Consider the following 18441-nt stretch of genomic DNA (forward strand, 5'->3'; position numbering starts at 1 on the left):
ACTTGGTTCTTAAAGGGATATTCCCATCTTGCTACTTCATTCTCAATTGCTGCCAGCTAGCTGGTAACTTCCTGCTTTTCTGCAGATAAGGCTGGGCGGGCTTAGGCAGCTAGAGTGAAGCCGGCCACGCCTCCTTATGACATCACACTGAGAGCTGAGTCCTGCGTGCTAGTTCATGTGAATAGTATGACTCATCAGTCTGCAGTGTCTGAGGGGGATGGTCACTCAGAGAGCCATGTGAAGTGAGCTCAGTGTACAGTTTTACACATAAAATATCTGTCTGATCTTTTACAAACCCATTCTGTGCATCAAAAACTATAATTCCATATTATACATTAGCCCAAAAGCTTGACCAACCCCCACCCACCAGCACTGATGCAGATTTGTTTCCATTACAGCTGTGCTCCAGTTGTGTATAAACCTCACACTGTTTCTTTATAGATGCATATACAGCTCAGCTACATGTGTCTTCTCCAGTGTCTGAAAAGCTTCATATACAGCTCTGCTACATCTGTCTGTTTATCTCTTCAACCAGTACTGTGTCAGAACAGCCGCATATTCAGCTCTGCTACATCTGTTTCTCTCTTCAAACAGCACTGTATCAGAACAGCCGCATATTCAGCTCTACTACATCTGTTTCTCTTTCACCAGCATTGATGCTGACCTGCCACATATACAGCTCTGCTACATCTGTTTTTCTATTCAACCAGCACTGCATCAGAACAGTTGCATATTCAGCTCTACTACATCTGTTTCTCTCTTCAAACAGCACTGTGTCAGAATACCCACATATTCAGCTCTGCTACATCTGTTTCTCTTTCATCAGCATTGATGCTGACCTGCGACATATACAGCCTGCTTCATCTGTGTCTCTTTCACCAGCATTGATTCTAAACCGCCACATACACATCTCTGCTAAATCCGTCTATTTCCTTCACCATTAGTACTGCGGCTGAACAGCGCTTATTCAGCTCTGCTACATCTGATTCTATCTTTCACATGCATTGATTCTAAACCGCCACATACACATCTCTGCTAATTCCGTCTATTTCCTTCACCATTAGTACTGTGGCTGAACAGCCGCTCATTCAGCTCTGCTACATCTGATTCTATCTTTCACATGCATTGATTCTAAACCGTCACATACACATCTCTGCTAACTCCGTCTATTTCCTTAACCATTAGTACTGTGGCTGAACAGCCGCTCATTCAGCTCTGCTACATCTGATTCTATCTTTCACATGCATTGATTCTAAACCGCCACATACACATCTCTGCTAACTCCGTCTATTTCCTTCACCATTAGTACTGTGGCTGAACAGCCGCTTATTGTTGCCGCAGTTTTTGTTCACATTTTTTTTTATACTTTTCTTTTAGTCATTTTATTCCAGTAGGAGTTTATGGGAAAAGGCTTGAAAAAAATGGCATGGACTCAAAAAAACGCACCAAAAGTTATAAAAATGCCTCCCCCCCAACCCAAATAAAAAAAAACTGTTTCTGAGTAGTTGCCTCATAGAACATTATTATCAGAGTGGCTCCTTTACACGCAGGAATAATACCAGCACAGAACCGGGTGGCATCATTGTGCCCTTCACCGTCTAGCGAGTGCTGTTTAGGGCAGCCTGTATTCTGTAAATGGCCGGCAGGACGGCTCTGCCAGCTGCTCTGCTATTACTCCTCCACCCTTATTATACAAGGAAATTGCTTAGAATGCAATCCCCTAATCTGTAGTTGGATCCCAATGCGAGGATCCTGCGGCCTCCCCTATACACAGCATTCAGCCTATAGCCGCACTGTTTGGCCCGATTAATTATTACTGGTTCTAGTTTTCACTGGCGTGTCGGCGGTTAAAGGGTTTCTACCACCTACCGTGTGCGTCTGTATTCAGCGCAGGCGCAGTGACTGTCTGAATGTTCCCTGCGCCGGCATCTCCACTGCGTCTGCGCTGTCTGTTCCTCGGAGCACTCGGACGTAATCGGCGCAGTGGAGATGTCGGCGCAGGGAGCGTTCAGACAGTCACTGCGCCTGCGCTGAATATAGACGCAGGCGCGAGAATTCGGCGAATGAATGAGATGGAGGCTGGCAATCTAAAGGAGATGGGCGGGCTTGACGGACGAGCGGGGCGCAATACAGAGGTCTTAGAATAGCATGGTTAGGTAGAGCAGACACTAGCAGGTCCAAATGAGGTGGTAGAAACCCTTTAAGGGGTTAAACTGCACTTTTATAATCCTTATTGGGGGGGGGGGGGGTTCTTGCTGTATTGACTGAGTTCGCTATCTGTACGGAGGTCTTATAAATATAAACAGTCCATTACTCACAGCCTCTCCTGCCCATTATCATGATTGTTTGTCACTGACACCTGTGTTTCAGGGTCAAAATCCCGGACTGTTGCAGCAGCAGGACTTCTCTCCCCGGGATCTCCTCTCTGCACTACCTCCCCCGCCTCTCCGGCTCAGCTGCCAGCTGCCCTCACCCGATACAAAGTTCATAGTTATAAACAGCAGCGCACCCCCGATCTCTTCACCACTCACAGAGGACATCAGGGCTGCGCTGGGAGCTGCCAATAGATCACAAAGCCCCTGCTCCTCCGCTAATTTTCCTCAATTCTCTCCCCTGAAGAAAGATGGGGAGCGCATGCGTGGCTCTGTAGCAGACGTGCGCGCTCTCGTGGGAATGATCGGCTGCCTGGGTGAAAAGTAAGTGCGGTCTGCGCAAGCGCGGCACATAGATGCGGCCCTGGAGCGGTGGCCGTATCTATGGGTTGCCAAGTGTAAACAATGGATCGGTGGGAAGGCAATTTAGCTAAATGGGTGCATTATAAATAATAGAAGCAATTTAGAAAAATGAAGTATGGGATCAGTGTAAACATTTGAAACCTGATCATGAAGATGGGAATACCCCTTTAAAGATTCAGTGGGTCTGATGTCTGTATAATACCGTACAGTACACTATATAGTGTATTGTACTGTATTTTACTTACACTTTGTCTGAACAGATCTATGCCTTTAGCACAGATCTGTTTAGCACCATGGACAGCAGGATGCCTGAGAAGGCATCCTGTTGCCATGGGAACCTTCCCCGTCTGCCACAACTGAGCAGACGGGGAAGGGGAAGGAGGTCCCTTCCTCTGTGACCCCATCCTGTCTGGGGGCTGCAAAGGCACAGCAGCCCCTCAATGGGAGAGGGAGCTCCCTGAATGTTAACCCTTTCCATACAGTGGTCCGTACGGACCGCGGTATAGAAAGGGTTAAACGGCTGACATCACAGCACAGATGTCAGCCATTTATACCAGAGTGTCAGCAATGTGCTGACACTCTGGTATAACCACTGGACACCAATGAATATTCAAGAGGAGGCGGGCGGGGGATCGCAATCTCGCCTGCCGCACCGCCTGCCTCCCGCACCGCCTGCAACACCCCCCTGCACCACCCGCCGGCATAAAATCATTCAGGGGTGCAGGGGGGGGGTGAAAAAATCTTTATGTTGGGCACTTTAAAGTTTCTGAAACTGCATAAAGCGCTGCAAACCGCAGGTCTGAATTGACCTGCGGTTTGCTGCGATCGCCGATACGGGGGTCATATGACCCCCCGGCGTTGTGACAGGATGCCCGCTGAATGATTTTATCGGGCATCCTGTTCCGATTAACCCCTGCAGCGCCGCAATCCCATTTTAAACTCATGACGTACCGGTACATCATGTGTCCTTAAGGACTCGGGAAACCTGCCATACCGGTACGTCGTGTGTCCTTAAGGGGTTAAGGACCTGGCCCATTTTCACCTTGAGGACCAGGCCATTTTTTGCAAATCTGTCCAGTGTCACTTTATGTGGTGATAACTTTAAAACGCTTTGACTTATCCAAGCCATTCTGAGAGTGTTTTTCGTCACATATTGTACTTCATGACACTGGTAAAATGGAGTAAAAAAAATTCTTTTTTTAAAATAAAAAATAGCAAATTTACCAAAAATTCGCAAATTTCCAAATTTCAATTTCTCTACTTCTATAATACATAGTAATACCTACAAAAATTACTTTACATTCCCCATATGTCTACTTCATGTTTGGATCATTTTGGGAATGACATTTTATTTTTTGGGGACGTTACAAGGCTTAGAAGTTTAGAAGCAAATCTTGACATTTTTCAGAAATTTTCAAAAACACACTTTTTAAGGACCAGTTCAGGTCTGAAGTCACTTTGCGAGGCTTACATAATAGAAATCACACAAAATTGATGCCATTCTAGAAACTACACCCCTCAAGGTATTCAAAACTGATTTTACAAACGTCGTTAACCCTTTATGTGTTCCACAAGAGTTAATGGCAAATGGAGATAAAATCTCAGAATTTAGATTTTTGGGCAAATTTTCCATTTTAATCCGTTTCTACCCCTAGAGTAGAAACTCCATAAAAGTGACCCCATCTAAGAAACTACACCCCTCAAGGTATTTAAAACAGATTTTACAAACTTTATTAACCCTTTAGGTGTTCCTCAACAATTTATGGCAAATGGAGATGAAATTTCTTACGGATGTGGCGATACCTAATATGACTACTTTTCATTTTATAAACAAAAAAAAAACATTTTAGTATCTCCATAGTCTAAGAGTTAGTTTTTTTTGCATTTAGCCGATTATCTTAGGTAGGAGCTAATTTTTTGTGGGATGAGAGATTGGCACTATTTTGGGGGGCATATGACTTTTTGATCGCTTGCTATTACACTTTTTGTGATGTAAGGTGACAAAAAAATACCTTTTTTGGCACCGTTTTTATTTTAATTTTTGGACCGTGTTCATCTGAGGGTTAGGTTCATGGGGTATTTTTATAGAGCAGATTCTTACAGACTCGGCGATACCTAATATGTCTACTTTTTTTGTTTATTTTAGTTTTACAAAATAACATTGTATAGCGGCTGTGACTGGTATAGCAGCTCAGCCCTATTCGCTTCTATAGGGCTGAGCTGTGTGCCTAGGCCATGTGCGCGATGAACGTGTCGTCACTTGACCTAGGGAAAGCTGGGTGAAAGCCACAGTGCTACTGTGAGTGGCAATGGCTTTTTAAACAGCTGATCAGTGGGGGTCCTGTGTGTTGGACTCACATCGATCAGATACTAATGACCTATCCAGAGGACAGGTCATCAGTATTTAAGTTTCAGAAAACCCTGTAACACCCATTCACTTCTATAGCTGTTACGGAAAAAGCATAGCACAGCGAGCTTGGTTATTTCTGTAAAAATGGCCACCCCTACACAAATCACAGCCTGGATTTGTCAACCAGATGCTACCTCAACAGGCAGGACGAAGATGACGACCTCTGTTCTTGATGTGTGTTAGGCCTCATGCACCCGACCGTTTTTTTTTAAGGTCCGCAAAAACGGAGTCCGTAGGTCCGTGATCCGTGACCGTTTTTTCATCCGTTGGTCTTCCTTGATTTTTGGAGGATCCACGGACATGAAAAAAAAAGTCGTTTTGGTGTCCGCCTGGCCGTGCGGAGCCAAACGGATCCGTCCTGAATTACAATGTAAGTCAATGGGGACGGATCCGTTTGACGTTAACACAATATGGTGCAATTTTAAACGGATCCGTCCCCCATTGACTTTCAATGTAAAGTCAGGAGTCTCTTTTATACCATCGGATCTGAGTTTTCTCCAATCCGATGGTATATTTTAACTTGAAGCGTCCCCATCACCATGGGAACGCCTCTATGTTAGAATATACCATCGGATTTAAGTTAGATCGTGAAACTCAGATCCGACAGTATATTCTAACACAGAGGCCTTCCCGTGGTGATGGGGACGCTTCAGGTTAGAATATACTCAAAGAACTGTGTACATGACTGCCCCCTGCTGCCTGGCAGGTGCTGCCAGGCAGCAGACCCCCCCCCCCCCCCCCTGTATTTAACACATTGGTGGCCAGTGCGGCCGGCCCCCCCTCTCTCCCCTGTAGTACTGTAGATTCATTGGTGGCCAGTGGGCCCCCCCTCCCTCCCCTGTAGTACTGTAGATTCATTGGTGGCCAGTGGGCCCCCCCTCCCTCCCCCTCCTAATTAAAATCTCCCCCCTATCATTGGTCGCAGCGGAGAGTACCGATCGGAGTCCCAGTTTAATCGCTGGGGCTCCGATCGGTAACCATGGCAACCAGGACGCTACTGCAGTCCCGATTGCCATGGTTACTTAGCAATTTGTAGAAGCATTATACTTACCTGTGAGCTGCGATGTCTGTGTCCGGCCGGGAGCTCCTCCTTCTGGTAAGTGACAGGTCTGTGCGGGGCATTGCTTAATGATCTGTCACTTACCAGTAGGAGGAGTTCCTGGCCGGACACAGACATCGCAGCTCGCAGGTAAGTATAATGCTTCTACAAATTGCTAAGTAACCATGGCAACCGGGACTGCAGTAGCTTTCCTGGTTGCCATGGTTACCGGTCGGAGCCCCAGCGATTAAACTGGGACTCCGATCGGTACTCTCCGCTGCCACCTATGATAGGGGGGGAGATTTTAATTAGGAAGGGGGGGGCCCACTGGCACACAGTTCTTTTAGTATATTCTAACCTGAAGCGTCCCCATCACCATATACTGTCGGATCTGAGTTTTCACGAAATCTGAAAAAGCTTTTATGCATACGGCCACGGATGCCAATCTTGTGTGCATCTGTGTTTTTTCACGGACCCACTGACTTGAATGGGTCCGTGAACCGTTGTCCGTCAAAAAAATAGGACAGGTCCTATTTTTTTGACAGATAGGAAACACAGATCACGGATGCGGCTGCAAAACGGTGCATTTTCCGATTTTTCCACGGACCCATTGAAAGTCAATGGGTCCGCGAGAAAAAACGGAAAACGGCACAACGGCCACGGATGCACACAACGGTCGTGTGCATGAGGCCTAAGTCTAAGGGGTGGGACCCATAACTATTAGACAATTATGGCATATATTCTGCAGTGAATACAGACTACAAAAAAACAAGTGTGGTCGTATTCCTGCAGTCATGTTTCCTTTTATCTGTTACAAGTTGTCAAGATTTATGAAGCTGATGGAAGGGAATACAACAGCAGAATCCAGACTGCACAAGTTTTGGTTTGTAGTTTGCAACCATACAGACACATACTGTAGGTCTCAATAGGTATTGTAGACACAAAAATATAGGGGGTCATTTATTAAGACCGGCGTTTTAGACGCCGGTTTTAATAAAGCCCCTGCACTGGCGGTGGATCGCTGAAGTTATAAAGAGCCTCTCCCTAACTTTGGCGCATCCAGTGCCGCTTATAGCTGTCTTACATTTAGACCATTTTCTACGCCTAAAACAGGCATAGAAAATGATGAATGAGACAAGCCTGCCGGCCCGTCCCCTTCCCGCCCACTTTTTTAGACCTGGCGTGAGGTGGGAAAAGTCGCAGATTGCAGTGCAATGGTTAATATAGGTAATTCAGGTTGATAAATGTAAAAAAAAATATATATTTATCAAGAATATTTGCAAAGTTGCTTTTTAATGCATTAGAGCAATAGGAAAAAGATGGATGTGGCAACAGAAAACACTGCTATATGCTGTGTGTGAAACCATCCCAATAACTTTGCAGTAGACAACTTTTTCAGGGTTATAAGATGTGATCAAGCATTGTTTCTTTTCAGTGGAGCTGTTCTTGAGGTACACATAAAGGGACGCCGGTCTTAATAAAGCCCTAAGATGGCGGTGGATTGCTGAAGTTATGAAGAGGCGCAGGCCTACTCATAACTTACGCATATCTAGCACTGCTTCTGAATATAAGACAGCTTCTGAGCTGTCTTACATTTAAGCTGGGTTCACACAGGCATCACGTTTTGGCTCAGGATGCGTCCCGGGTGCATTGCGGCAAACCCACGCGAGTAGGTACGCAATTTCTGTCAGTTTTGACTGCGATTGCGTTCCGTTGTTCAGTTTTTATTGCACAGGTGCAATGCGTTTTGAAGGTGCCTGATAAAAAACTGAATGTGGTACCCAGACCCGAACTTCTTCATTGAAGTTCAGGTTTGGGTTCAAGGTTGTGTAGATGTATTTATTTTCCCTTATAACATGGTTATAAGGGGAAATAATACCATTCTTTAATACAGAATGCTTAGTAGAAGGTCAATTGAGGGTTAAAAAAATATATATATTAACTCCCCTCCTTCAATTGATCGCGTTGCTGCGATCTCCTGTTCTTTCTTCAGGACCTGTCAAAGGACCTGTGGTGTCGTCACAGAGCTCATCCATGAATCATGTGATGGATCATGTGATGAGCACAGTGATGTCACCACAGGTCCATTGACAGGTCCTGAAGAATTAACAGGAGACCGGCAGCTACTCGATCAATTGGAGGAGGCGAGTTAATTTATTTATTTATTTTTAACCCTCAATTGACCTTCTACTATGAATTCTGTAGTAAATAATGCTATTATTTTCCCTTATAACCATGTTATAAGGGAAAATAATACAGTAAATAGACTTTCATCTTAGCAACCATGCGTGAAAATCGCATCGCATACGCACTTGCTTGCGGATGCTTGCGATTTTCACGCAGCCCTATTCACTTCTATGGGGTGAAAAACACACAATATAGAGCATGCTGCGATTTGAACGCAACGCACAAGTGATGCGTGAAAATCACCGCTCATCTGCATAGCCCCATAGAAATAAATAGGTCCGGATTCAGTGCGAGTGCAATGCGTTCACCTCACGCATTGCATCCGCGCGGAAATCTTGCCCGTGTGAACCCAGCCTTAGGCCCCATGCACACGGCCGTGTTTCACAGCCGTGTGCGGGCCGTGGAACCGCGGCCTGGATCCCTCCTGAGAGCAGGAGCTCACGGCGTCACTGGTTGCTATGACGCCGTGCGCTCCCTGCTGCCGGCACAGTACAGTAATACACTGGTATAGATCATACCAGTGTATTACTGTATTGCGGCTGCAGCAGGGAGCGCACGGCGTCATAGCAACCAGTGACGCCGTGCGCTCCTGCTCTCAGGAGGGATCCAGGCCGCGGTTCCACGGCCCGCACACGGCCGTGTGCATGGGGCCTTAGACCTTTTTCTGCACCGACCCCTCCCTTTCACCGCCTACACCACACCCAATCTTTTAGACGTGGTGTGAGTGGGAAGAAATTTGGCGAATTTCAGCTTAATAAATGACCCCCAAAATATTAGTAAAAAAGTGCAAGGCTTGGTTATATAAACATGATATTTAAAATGTCTTACCTTTCCAATCAATTTAGAGAGCTCTTCCAACTCTTTTGACCTTTTCTCTATCTCTTTAATCTCCAATTTTTCTATTTTCTCTCTGTCTCCATTTTTAAACTGAAATTCAATATTCTGGAAAAAAAAAATAATTAATATGAGAGGAACATTTTATATCACACATATACCTGTAATAAGGCTTAGTTAGTTCAATTTGTTAGCTGCTCCATGAGTATTAGGCCACTTTCACACAGTCAGTATTTTTCATCAGTATTTGCTAGGCAAAACTAAGGGGGTCATTTATTAAACTGAAATATGCCTATATTAGGCATACTTCAGACGCAGATGGCGGTGCAACGCTTAGTTGCGCCACTATTTGTGACTTTTCCCTGGTCACGCCAGGTCTAAAATTGTGGAAGTGGTGTGGGCGAGGAAGGGGACAGGCAGAAAGTAGGTGTAGAAAAAGGTCTAAATGTAAGACAGCAAGGAAGCGGTCTAATGTTTAGAACTGGCGCTTGCGCCTCTTCATAACTCCGGCGGATCCACCACCAGCCGTGGGGCTTTATTAAGACCGGTGTTTTAGATAAATGTGCCCCTAAGAATGAGTCTAAAACACAGAAGAGGAATACGATGTCTAGTACAAAAAAAATTCTGGTTTGGTTGCTCAGCTTCCTTCTTTACTGGGGATAAGGTGCTCTGACCTTGTGACTCACCACGTCCACTGAATAGAATCTGATTATTTGTAACTATTATTTATTATTATATCCACTTATTTAGCGCTACTAAATTCCGCAGCGCTTTACTGTCTCCAATAGGGCTCACAATCTAAGGTCTCTATCAGTACGTCTTTGGAGTGTGGGAGGAAACCGGACTACCCGGAGGAAACACACTCAAACATGGGGAGAACATACAAACTCCATGCAGATAATTTCCTTGGTTGGATTCGAACCTAGGACCCCAGCGCTGCTAGGCACTGAGCCACCATGCTTTCCCACAGCCCCACAGAAACATGTAGGCCACTGCACAATAGATAGTGAAGTATTTGCATAGTATTAATAATGAATTGCAATTAATTTTAATTATTTATTTACCATTCAGTGTATTTTTTAGAAAAATGTGTTTATTAATAAACACGAGTTTAAATTTCTCCAAATGAAGTGTGCCTGTCCATAGTTACATAAAGGATGTCTACTATGGAAAAATTACTGCATCCCTTACAAACTACTCCTATTTTACTGGGAGATCTTCTTCTTGATCCAAAGCCTAGATGGCTTTCATTACAGTTATTGCCAACTTAATTAGGATCAGTTAGCTCTTATTATCAGTACCTTGAAGTTAGGAATATATTGGGGTTAGAACAGAATTAAGCAGCGCACCATAGGGTGAGTACATCAGGACCATGTATCGTCAGACCGACCCCCATAAATTGGAAGCTCACCTGTGTAGGTAGTGCTCGATTAGGCCAGGGGCGGACTGGGATCTTAAAGTGTCCCTGGAAAAAAAAAACTAAAAATGTCCCCTTTTTGTAGGCAGGTCCAAATTAACATAAGGAGGGGCAACACAAGTAGGCGGGGTCAACAATACCATAGTGCAAAATACCATCCCAGCAGAACCAAATAACATTATGTAGCACAATATACTGCCCCAAAAGCTGTCCATCTGTGGTGGCCGTCAATAGCTACCATGTTCTGTCCTCCTCCTCCATGTGTCTATGGAGCTTAGGAGGTGAGGCGCATGCCACAGTAGTTGAATTCAGGAGGACATGTGCGGTCACTGGACGGTTACATGAGTACCCGATTCTCACAGCCTTAATTACTGTTGAAAGTTTATTATGTACCCGGTCAGCAGCAGAGAGGAGGACTTGAGTGGCCCTCTGGGGCATTGGCCCAACTGGAAATTTCCCTGTAGGGTCTATGGCCAATCCACCCCTGGATTAGGCACAACTCTAATGTACGGGTATAAGCATCGCAAAAGTTGTATGGGATGCAGCAACAGTCACAGAAGCTTCAAGGAAAGGTGCCCAGTCTTCCAAGGAGATAAGTAGAGTTTAGAATGGTGGACTGCCAGGCGCAAAAGGACCACATCAACTGTCATGCGATCAATGGATTATTTTTATTGCGAAGAACAAAAAAAAGAACAATAAAAATAATCCATTGATTGCATGACAGTTGATGTGGTCCTTTTGCGCCTAGTGGTTCACCATTCTCAACTCTGCTTTGTGTTAGGTCAGTGATCCGTGCCCTCCACTGCCCTGCTACTCACCATGCTGCCTGGCATCCTCTGCAAGCTGCAGTCTCTTTTGCTCCAGTCACAGTTCCTGTCTGGCGCACAGGCTTACATGTGGCTTTTTAAAGGGCAAGTGAGCGCATCTGCAAAACCTTCCCCAGCCAATAGCTCAGGGTGCCTGAGTTTTAACCACGTCCTGACCGCCCATAGACTTTAAACGTGCTGAGGATCGGTATTTATCTCTGAATGTATGTTTTAGAACGTCTATTCAGAGATTGCAGCTGCACACTAATCGTGCAGCTGCTATGCTGGGAGCAGGCTGTTAGTGATAGCAGGGCACCCCATAGAGAATGCAGAGACCACTCATCTATGTCCGAATTCTAGATAGCCGAATACACAGTGCTGAAGGAGAGCTGTGTATTCAGCTAAGGAAGCGAAATGCCTCTTCCTGTTCCGGCCTGACGGTCATGTGACTGCAGGAGCTGTTTTCCTGAGCTCTCGATCAGCCCTGCACTGAGGCTGTACAGTGTAGTATTATGCTGTACAGCCTCTCTGGGGGTGTATTTACTCTGTAATTGGGGCTACTACATATGTCAGCCCCAGTTACAGAAGAAATTAATAGTTTAACAAAAAAGTGACGTTAAATGTCCCTCAGAGGTCTTGTATGACCTTTTTGGGGGACATAAAGTGTGAAATATATATATATATTTTTTAAAGTGTTTTATGAAAATAAAAAAATAAAAGTTTTACATGTGAGAAAGCATCCTTTTCATAATTTTTTTTTAAAAATATACATATTTGGTGGCTTAGCCAAATATAGCTTTAAGAAAATGGCAACATAAAAACATGATTTCTTTTTAACCAAAAATGCCCTTACTGTGTAAAAGTTAAAATAATAGACATATTTGGTATTGCCGTGTCCGTAACAACCGGCTCTATAAAAATTTCACATTGTCTACCCCATCAAGTGAACGTCCATAAAAAATAAATATAAATTACACCAAAACAGCTTTTTTCACTTTGCCTCCCAAAAAACATAATATCAAGTCATCAAAAAATCTTATGCACCAAAAAATGGTAAAAATAAAAAGTACAGTTTATTCTGCAAAAGAGAAGCCCCCAGGCATCTACATTGGCTGAAAAATAAAAATGTTATGGATGTTAGTATATGGTGATGCAAAATATAACAGATTTTTTATAAAAATGTTATTATGCAAAAGTAGTAAAACATAAAAAATAGATTAATTTGGTATCGCCATAATCGTATCAATCTGTAGAATAAAGTTATCATATCATATCACAAGGTGAACTTCATAATTTTTTTTAATGAAAAACGCTGACAGAATTAAAATTTTTGCCCACATCACCTCATAACAAATAAGATGAAAAGCGATTAGAAAGCCAAATGTACCTCAAAATAGTGCCAATACAAATTACGGCTTGTTCCACAAAAATAAGGCCTGATACAGCAAAGTCAACAACAACAAAAAAAAAGGGGGATGACCCTTAAAAATCATTCAACAAATACCATGTTAGAAAATCCAGATGCCACTCCTTCCCTTCTGACCCCTGGCGTATCCCAAAACAGCATTTTACAACCACAAATCAGGTGTTACTTTAGGTCTAAAGCACAATATTTTTGTAAAAAAATTAAATTTTTCATTTTCACAGCCAATTTACACACGGTAAATTTTAATTTCTTTTAATAAATAAAGGTAAAACATATTGACTCAAATTTACCATTAACGTGACGTACAATGTGTCATGAAAAAACTATTTCAGAATGGCTTGGATAAGTAAAAGCATTCCATATCAGATTTGCAAAATTAGGCTTGGTCAGGAAGGGGGTAAATGGCCTGGTGGTTAAGGTTCCCTGCAGGTGTGCACCACTTAGGGCTCATGCACACAGCCATTGCCCGGCCGTGGCCGTATTGCGGCCCGCATGTGGCGGGTCCGCAATACATGGGCACCGGTCATGTCCACCCTGCATCACAGATGTGGACCCATTCACTTGATGGGGTCCGCACCGCAATCCAGGCGGTTCGGAACGGAAGCACGGATCGGAACTTCACAAAAGCACTACGGAGTGCTTCCGTGGTGTTTCTGTCCGTGCCTCCGCACCACAAAAAAAAACATGTCCTATTTTTTAACAGTGCAGACGGATCACGGACCCATTCAAGTAGAATGGGTCTCGATCCGTCCCTCCCACCGCACGGATATTGCCCTGCATTGGGGACCGCAAATTGCAGTCCCCAATGTACGTAATGGCCGCACAATGGCCGTGTGCATGAGCCCTTAACCTTTCTGCCGACTGAAGTGCAAAGTAAATTAGTGCCCCACTGCCAGTGTAAAATCTGTGGTCAGATTTAGAAAAAGCTTAAAGAGAGCTTGGCGAAAAACAAAACAGAGCATTTAGAATTTGCTCCAAATTTCTGGGGCTTTTTCTTAGCAAAAAAATAAAAAATAACTTCTGCTGTTTGTATAATTAATGATAAAACTGAAAAAATAAATCAAGGACAGTGCTTTTTGTTCTGTCAGACACTAGGGAGGGCATGGAAAAAACACCTGCTTGGGGACTGTAAATTTACAAGTGGTCGGCAACCATGCTGTGCAGTGCCCATAGATACAGTATAAAAATTGATACTGAGGATTACACCCAGTATACAGTCAAGAGAAGTGGTACTGTGCAGTGTGTATATACAGAATAAGAGCAGATACTGAGGAACTCTTTTTAATTTTATACAAAAATGCAAAAACTTTGCCATAAAATTTCCAAACAAGATATAAAACATGGTATAAAGTATATACACTTACCCTACTGGCCCAGTTACATGCATACTATCTCATTCATACCTACTAAAAAGAGAAAATGAAACCTAGCCTAACGTAAACATCCGATCCGGCTGAACCCCGACTATATACAAATTTATACAAATTGTTTATAACAGAAAATAAATGACAACTTGTCACAATAAATAATCATAATAAAAATATCAAATATTTTTTATATATATATATATATATATATATATATATATGTATATTTTTTGGCATTTATTTTATTTTATTTTTTTGGTATACACACACATATATGAGAAAAAACAAACCTATACTAACCCTACCAATCTATCTATCCCATCTATCCCATCACCTTCACCCAGGGCCAACCTCCGCCTCTTGTCCCTCCATGAGGCCAGCCCTTCCTCCACCACCCACACCCAGCCCCTCGCCTTATGTCCTCCTATGTCCGCATAGTCCAGGACTGGATGCAGGCCTCCCCACAGGAAAAAATATGAACCCCCCCACCCCATCCCACCCAACCTAACTACACCCCACTTACCCTATACAATATATACATCTTATAACAACCATATCAATCTATACAAACCAATATTAAAATCCACCCGAAGGCCCAAGTTCAGTCATTTGCAAACCTTTCTTCAAAAACTCATCTTAAATACAAAACAAAAACCTAATGTGAAAGCCTCAGCCCAACACCAGGAAAAGTGCTACTGAGGCTAAGGCACATCAAAGGTGAATCCTCTCCAGAAGTAAGAGACCCCATCCGTACCCACCTTCTCGCACTCAAGAGAGCGAACCTTCGCCAGGTCACCTAGAATGTTCCTACACACCTCTTCCACAGGGAGGACTTTCTGCTGGGTTGAAACTAAACACCGTGCATTCCATGTGAAGTACCTGACCACTATGCTAACTACAAAAGCTGTGCATAGGTCCCTTCTTCCCAAACCTTTGAATGCTCCATAAGCCCATTCCGCATAGGAGAGGTTGGCTAGCCTAGGCCAGCCAATGGATGCGCCCATCCGTTTGTATACCTCTGTATTAAAGGGACACTGAAGCAGGAAGTGCTCCATACTTTCCAGTATGTCGCCACACTCCTCCTGGGGACAACCCCTTTCATCAGAGTTCCTATACCTCAAGTTGCCCCTTACATACAGCTTCCCGTGAAAGCAGCGCCAAGCCAAGTCCCAAAACTTCAAGGGGAGCCTTACCGAATTTAACAACTGTAACCCCTTGTCTAGATCCCGGCTTGGGCAATCCTTAAGGGCCAGGGTCTTCTGGAAGGGGTCAACAAGATCTCCTTGACTGGGCCTTGATTTCCCTCACTCCCAAACCCCACCGGCGGATCACCTTCAGAATCGGGGTGACATAAGCCAGAAGATATTCGTGAGCTGTAAATCCTTCACTTGCCCTCCTGTCTCCCACTCCTGGAAGAAAGGCCGAAACCAACCCCTGCAAGAGACTTACCACGGAGGAGCCCTCTCTTTCCAGAGGTTTGCCAGGTTGATCTTAACAAAGGTGTTCACAAGGAACACCACTGGGTTGACCATACCCAACCCCCCTAATCTCCTCGTACGGTATGTCACCTCTCTCTTGACTAGGTTCAGCCTATTCCCCCATAACAGTTGAAAGAACAGACTGTAAACCCGAGTCCAGAGAGGTTCTGGCAAGACACATACACTGGCCAAATAGATAAGCAAAGGGAGAAGGTAAGTCTTGATCAGGTTCACCCTTTCCCTGAGGGTCAAAGACCAACCCTTCCACTGGTCAACCTTCTGAGCGGCGATCGTGAGCCTGTTGTCCCAATTTTGGGTGGGATAATCCCCATGGTCGAATTAGATGCCTAGGACTTCGGCTGACGACTCACACTTATCCCGGTTAATCACGGACCCGGAGACTTCCGAGTAGCGCTCTACCTCCGACATCACGTATTCCGCCTCCCCTCCCGAGGACACGAAAACAGTGACATCATCGGCATACGCTACAACCCTCAGAGTGGCTTCTGGCTCCTCCAGACTCATCCTGACTCCCGCTAACCCTGGTAGGGCACTCTTCATTGCCTCTCGATTTCAGACAGACAACATTCCGTCTGGTTGACCCGGGGCCGGTTGTGGGTGAGGACCAGGTGGTCTCGGATGGCACGCAGGCCATGCCTGTCTATCCAGGAGGATAGATCCACCTGCTGCCCCCCTACTGTAATGGAATTCTCCCCTCTCCTAAGAGCCTCTAGAAGTTGCCGCTGCAAGTTACCGTCACCAGACATTGGTAATGGGGAGGACAATGGGGACCGCCCCTCCCCCCCTGGGCCGGCGACCACACCAGCATAACTTCTGCCAGGCGTAACCGACGCAGGAGGGGCAGCCGGACCAGACCCACGGTAAATTTTAATTTCTTTTAATAAATAAAGGTAAAACATATTGACTCAAATTTACCATTAACATGACGTACAATGTGTCATGAAAAAACAATTTTAAAATGGCTTGGATAAGTAAAAGCCTTCCATATCAGATTTGAAAAATTAGGCTTGGTCAGGAAGGGGGTAAATGGCCTGGTGGTTAAGGTTCCCTGCAGGTGTGCACCACTTAGGGCTCATGCACACAGCCATTGCCCGGCCGTGGCCGTATTGCGGCCCGCATGTGGCGGGTCCGCAATACATGGGCACCGGTCATGTCCACCCTGCATCATAGATGTGGACCCATTCACTTGATGGGGTCCGCACCGCAATCCAGGCGGTTCGGAACGGAAGCACGGATCGGAACTTCACAAAAGCACTACGGAGTGCTTCCGTGGTGTTTCTGTCCGTGCCTCCGCACCACAAAAAAAAACATGTCCTATTTTTTAACAGTGCAGACGGATCACGGACCCATTCAAGTAGAATGGGTCTCGATCCGTCCCTCCCACCGCACGGATATTGCCCTGCATTGGGGACCGCAAATTGCAGTCCCCAATGTACGTAATGGCCGCACAATGGCCGTGTGCATGAGCCCTTAACCTTTCTGCCGACTGAAGTGCAAAGTAAATTAGTGCCCCACTGCCAGTGTAAAATCTGTGGTCAGATTTAGAAAAAGCTTAAAGAGAGCTTGGCGAAAAACAAAACAGAGCATTTAGAATTTGCTCCAAATTTCTGGGGCTTTTTCTTAGCAAAAAAATAAAAAATAACTTCTGCTGTTTGTATAATTAATGATAAAACTGAAAAAATAAATCAAGGACAGTGCTTTTTGTTCTGTCAGACACTAGGGAGGGCATGGAAAAAACACCTGCTTGGGGACTGTAAATTTACAAGTGGTCGGCAACCATGCTGTGCAGTGCCCATAGATACAGTATAAAAATTGATACTGAGGATTACACCCAGTATACAGTCAAGAGAAGTGGTACTGTGCAGTGTGTATATACAGAATAAGAGCAGATACTGAGGAACTCTTTTTAATTTTATACAAAAATGCTAAAACTTTGCCATAAAATTTCCAAACAAGATATAAAACATGGTATAAAGTATATACACTTACCCTACTGGCCCAGTTACATGCATACTATCTCATTCATACCTACTAAAAAGAGAAAATGAAACCTAGCCTAACGTAAACATCCGATCCGGCTGAACCCCGACTATATACAAATTTATACAAATTGTTTATAACAGAAAATAAATGACAACTTGTCACAATAAATAATCATAATAAAAATATCAAATATTTTTTATATATATATATATATATATATATATATATATATATATATGTATATTTTTTGGCATTTATTTTATTTTATTTTTTTGGTATACACACACATATATGAGAAAAAACAAACCTATACTAACCCTACCAATCTATCTATCCCATCTATCCCATCACCTTCACCCAGGGCCAACCTCCGCCTCTTGTCCCTCCATGAGGCCAGCCCTTCCTCCACCACCCACACCCAGCCCCTCGCCTTATGTCCTCCTATGTCCGCATAGTCCAGGACTGGATGCAGGCCTCCCCACAGGAAAAAATATGAACCCCCCCACCCCATCCCACCCAACCTAACTACACCCCACTTACCCTATACAATATATACATCTTATAACAACCATATCAATCTATACAAACCAATATTAAAATCCACCCGAAGGCCCAAGTTCAGTCATTTGCAAACCTTTCTTCAAAAACTCATCTTAAATACAAAACAAAAACCTAATGTGAAAGCCTCAGCCCAACACCAGGAAAAGTGCTACTGAGGCTAAGGCACATCAAAGGTGA

At 44.3% G+C, this 18441-nt stretch overlaps 1 protein-coding gene across 1 annotated transcript in view; it reads right to left on the reverse strand.

Moving 5' to 3' along the window:
- Nucleotides 1-18441, reverse strand: part of LOC122922503 — a gene marked incomplete at its 3' end in the record, with an annotated part of 439559 nt that overhangs the window by 150017 nt on the left and 271101 nt on the right. Inside the window, exon 12 of the mRNA XM_044273117.1 lies at nucleotides 9200-9313. Coding sequence (XP_044129052.1) covers nucleotides 9200-9313 — 114 coding nt within the window. The remainder of the gene's footprint in view (nucleotides 1-9199; nucleotides 9314-18441) is intronic.

Source organism: Bufo gargarizans, unplaced genomic scaffold (assembly GCF_014858855.1).
Source record: "Bufo gargarizans isolate SCDJY-AF-19 unplaced genomic scaffold, ASM1485885v1 fragScaff_scaffold_39_pilon, whole genome shotgun sequence".
Taxonomy (NCBI): Eukaryota; Metazoa; Chordata; class Amphibia; order Anura; family Bufonidae; genus Bufo; species Bufo gargarizans.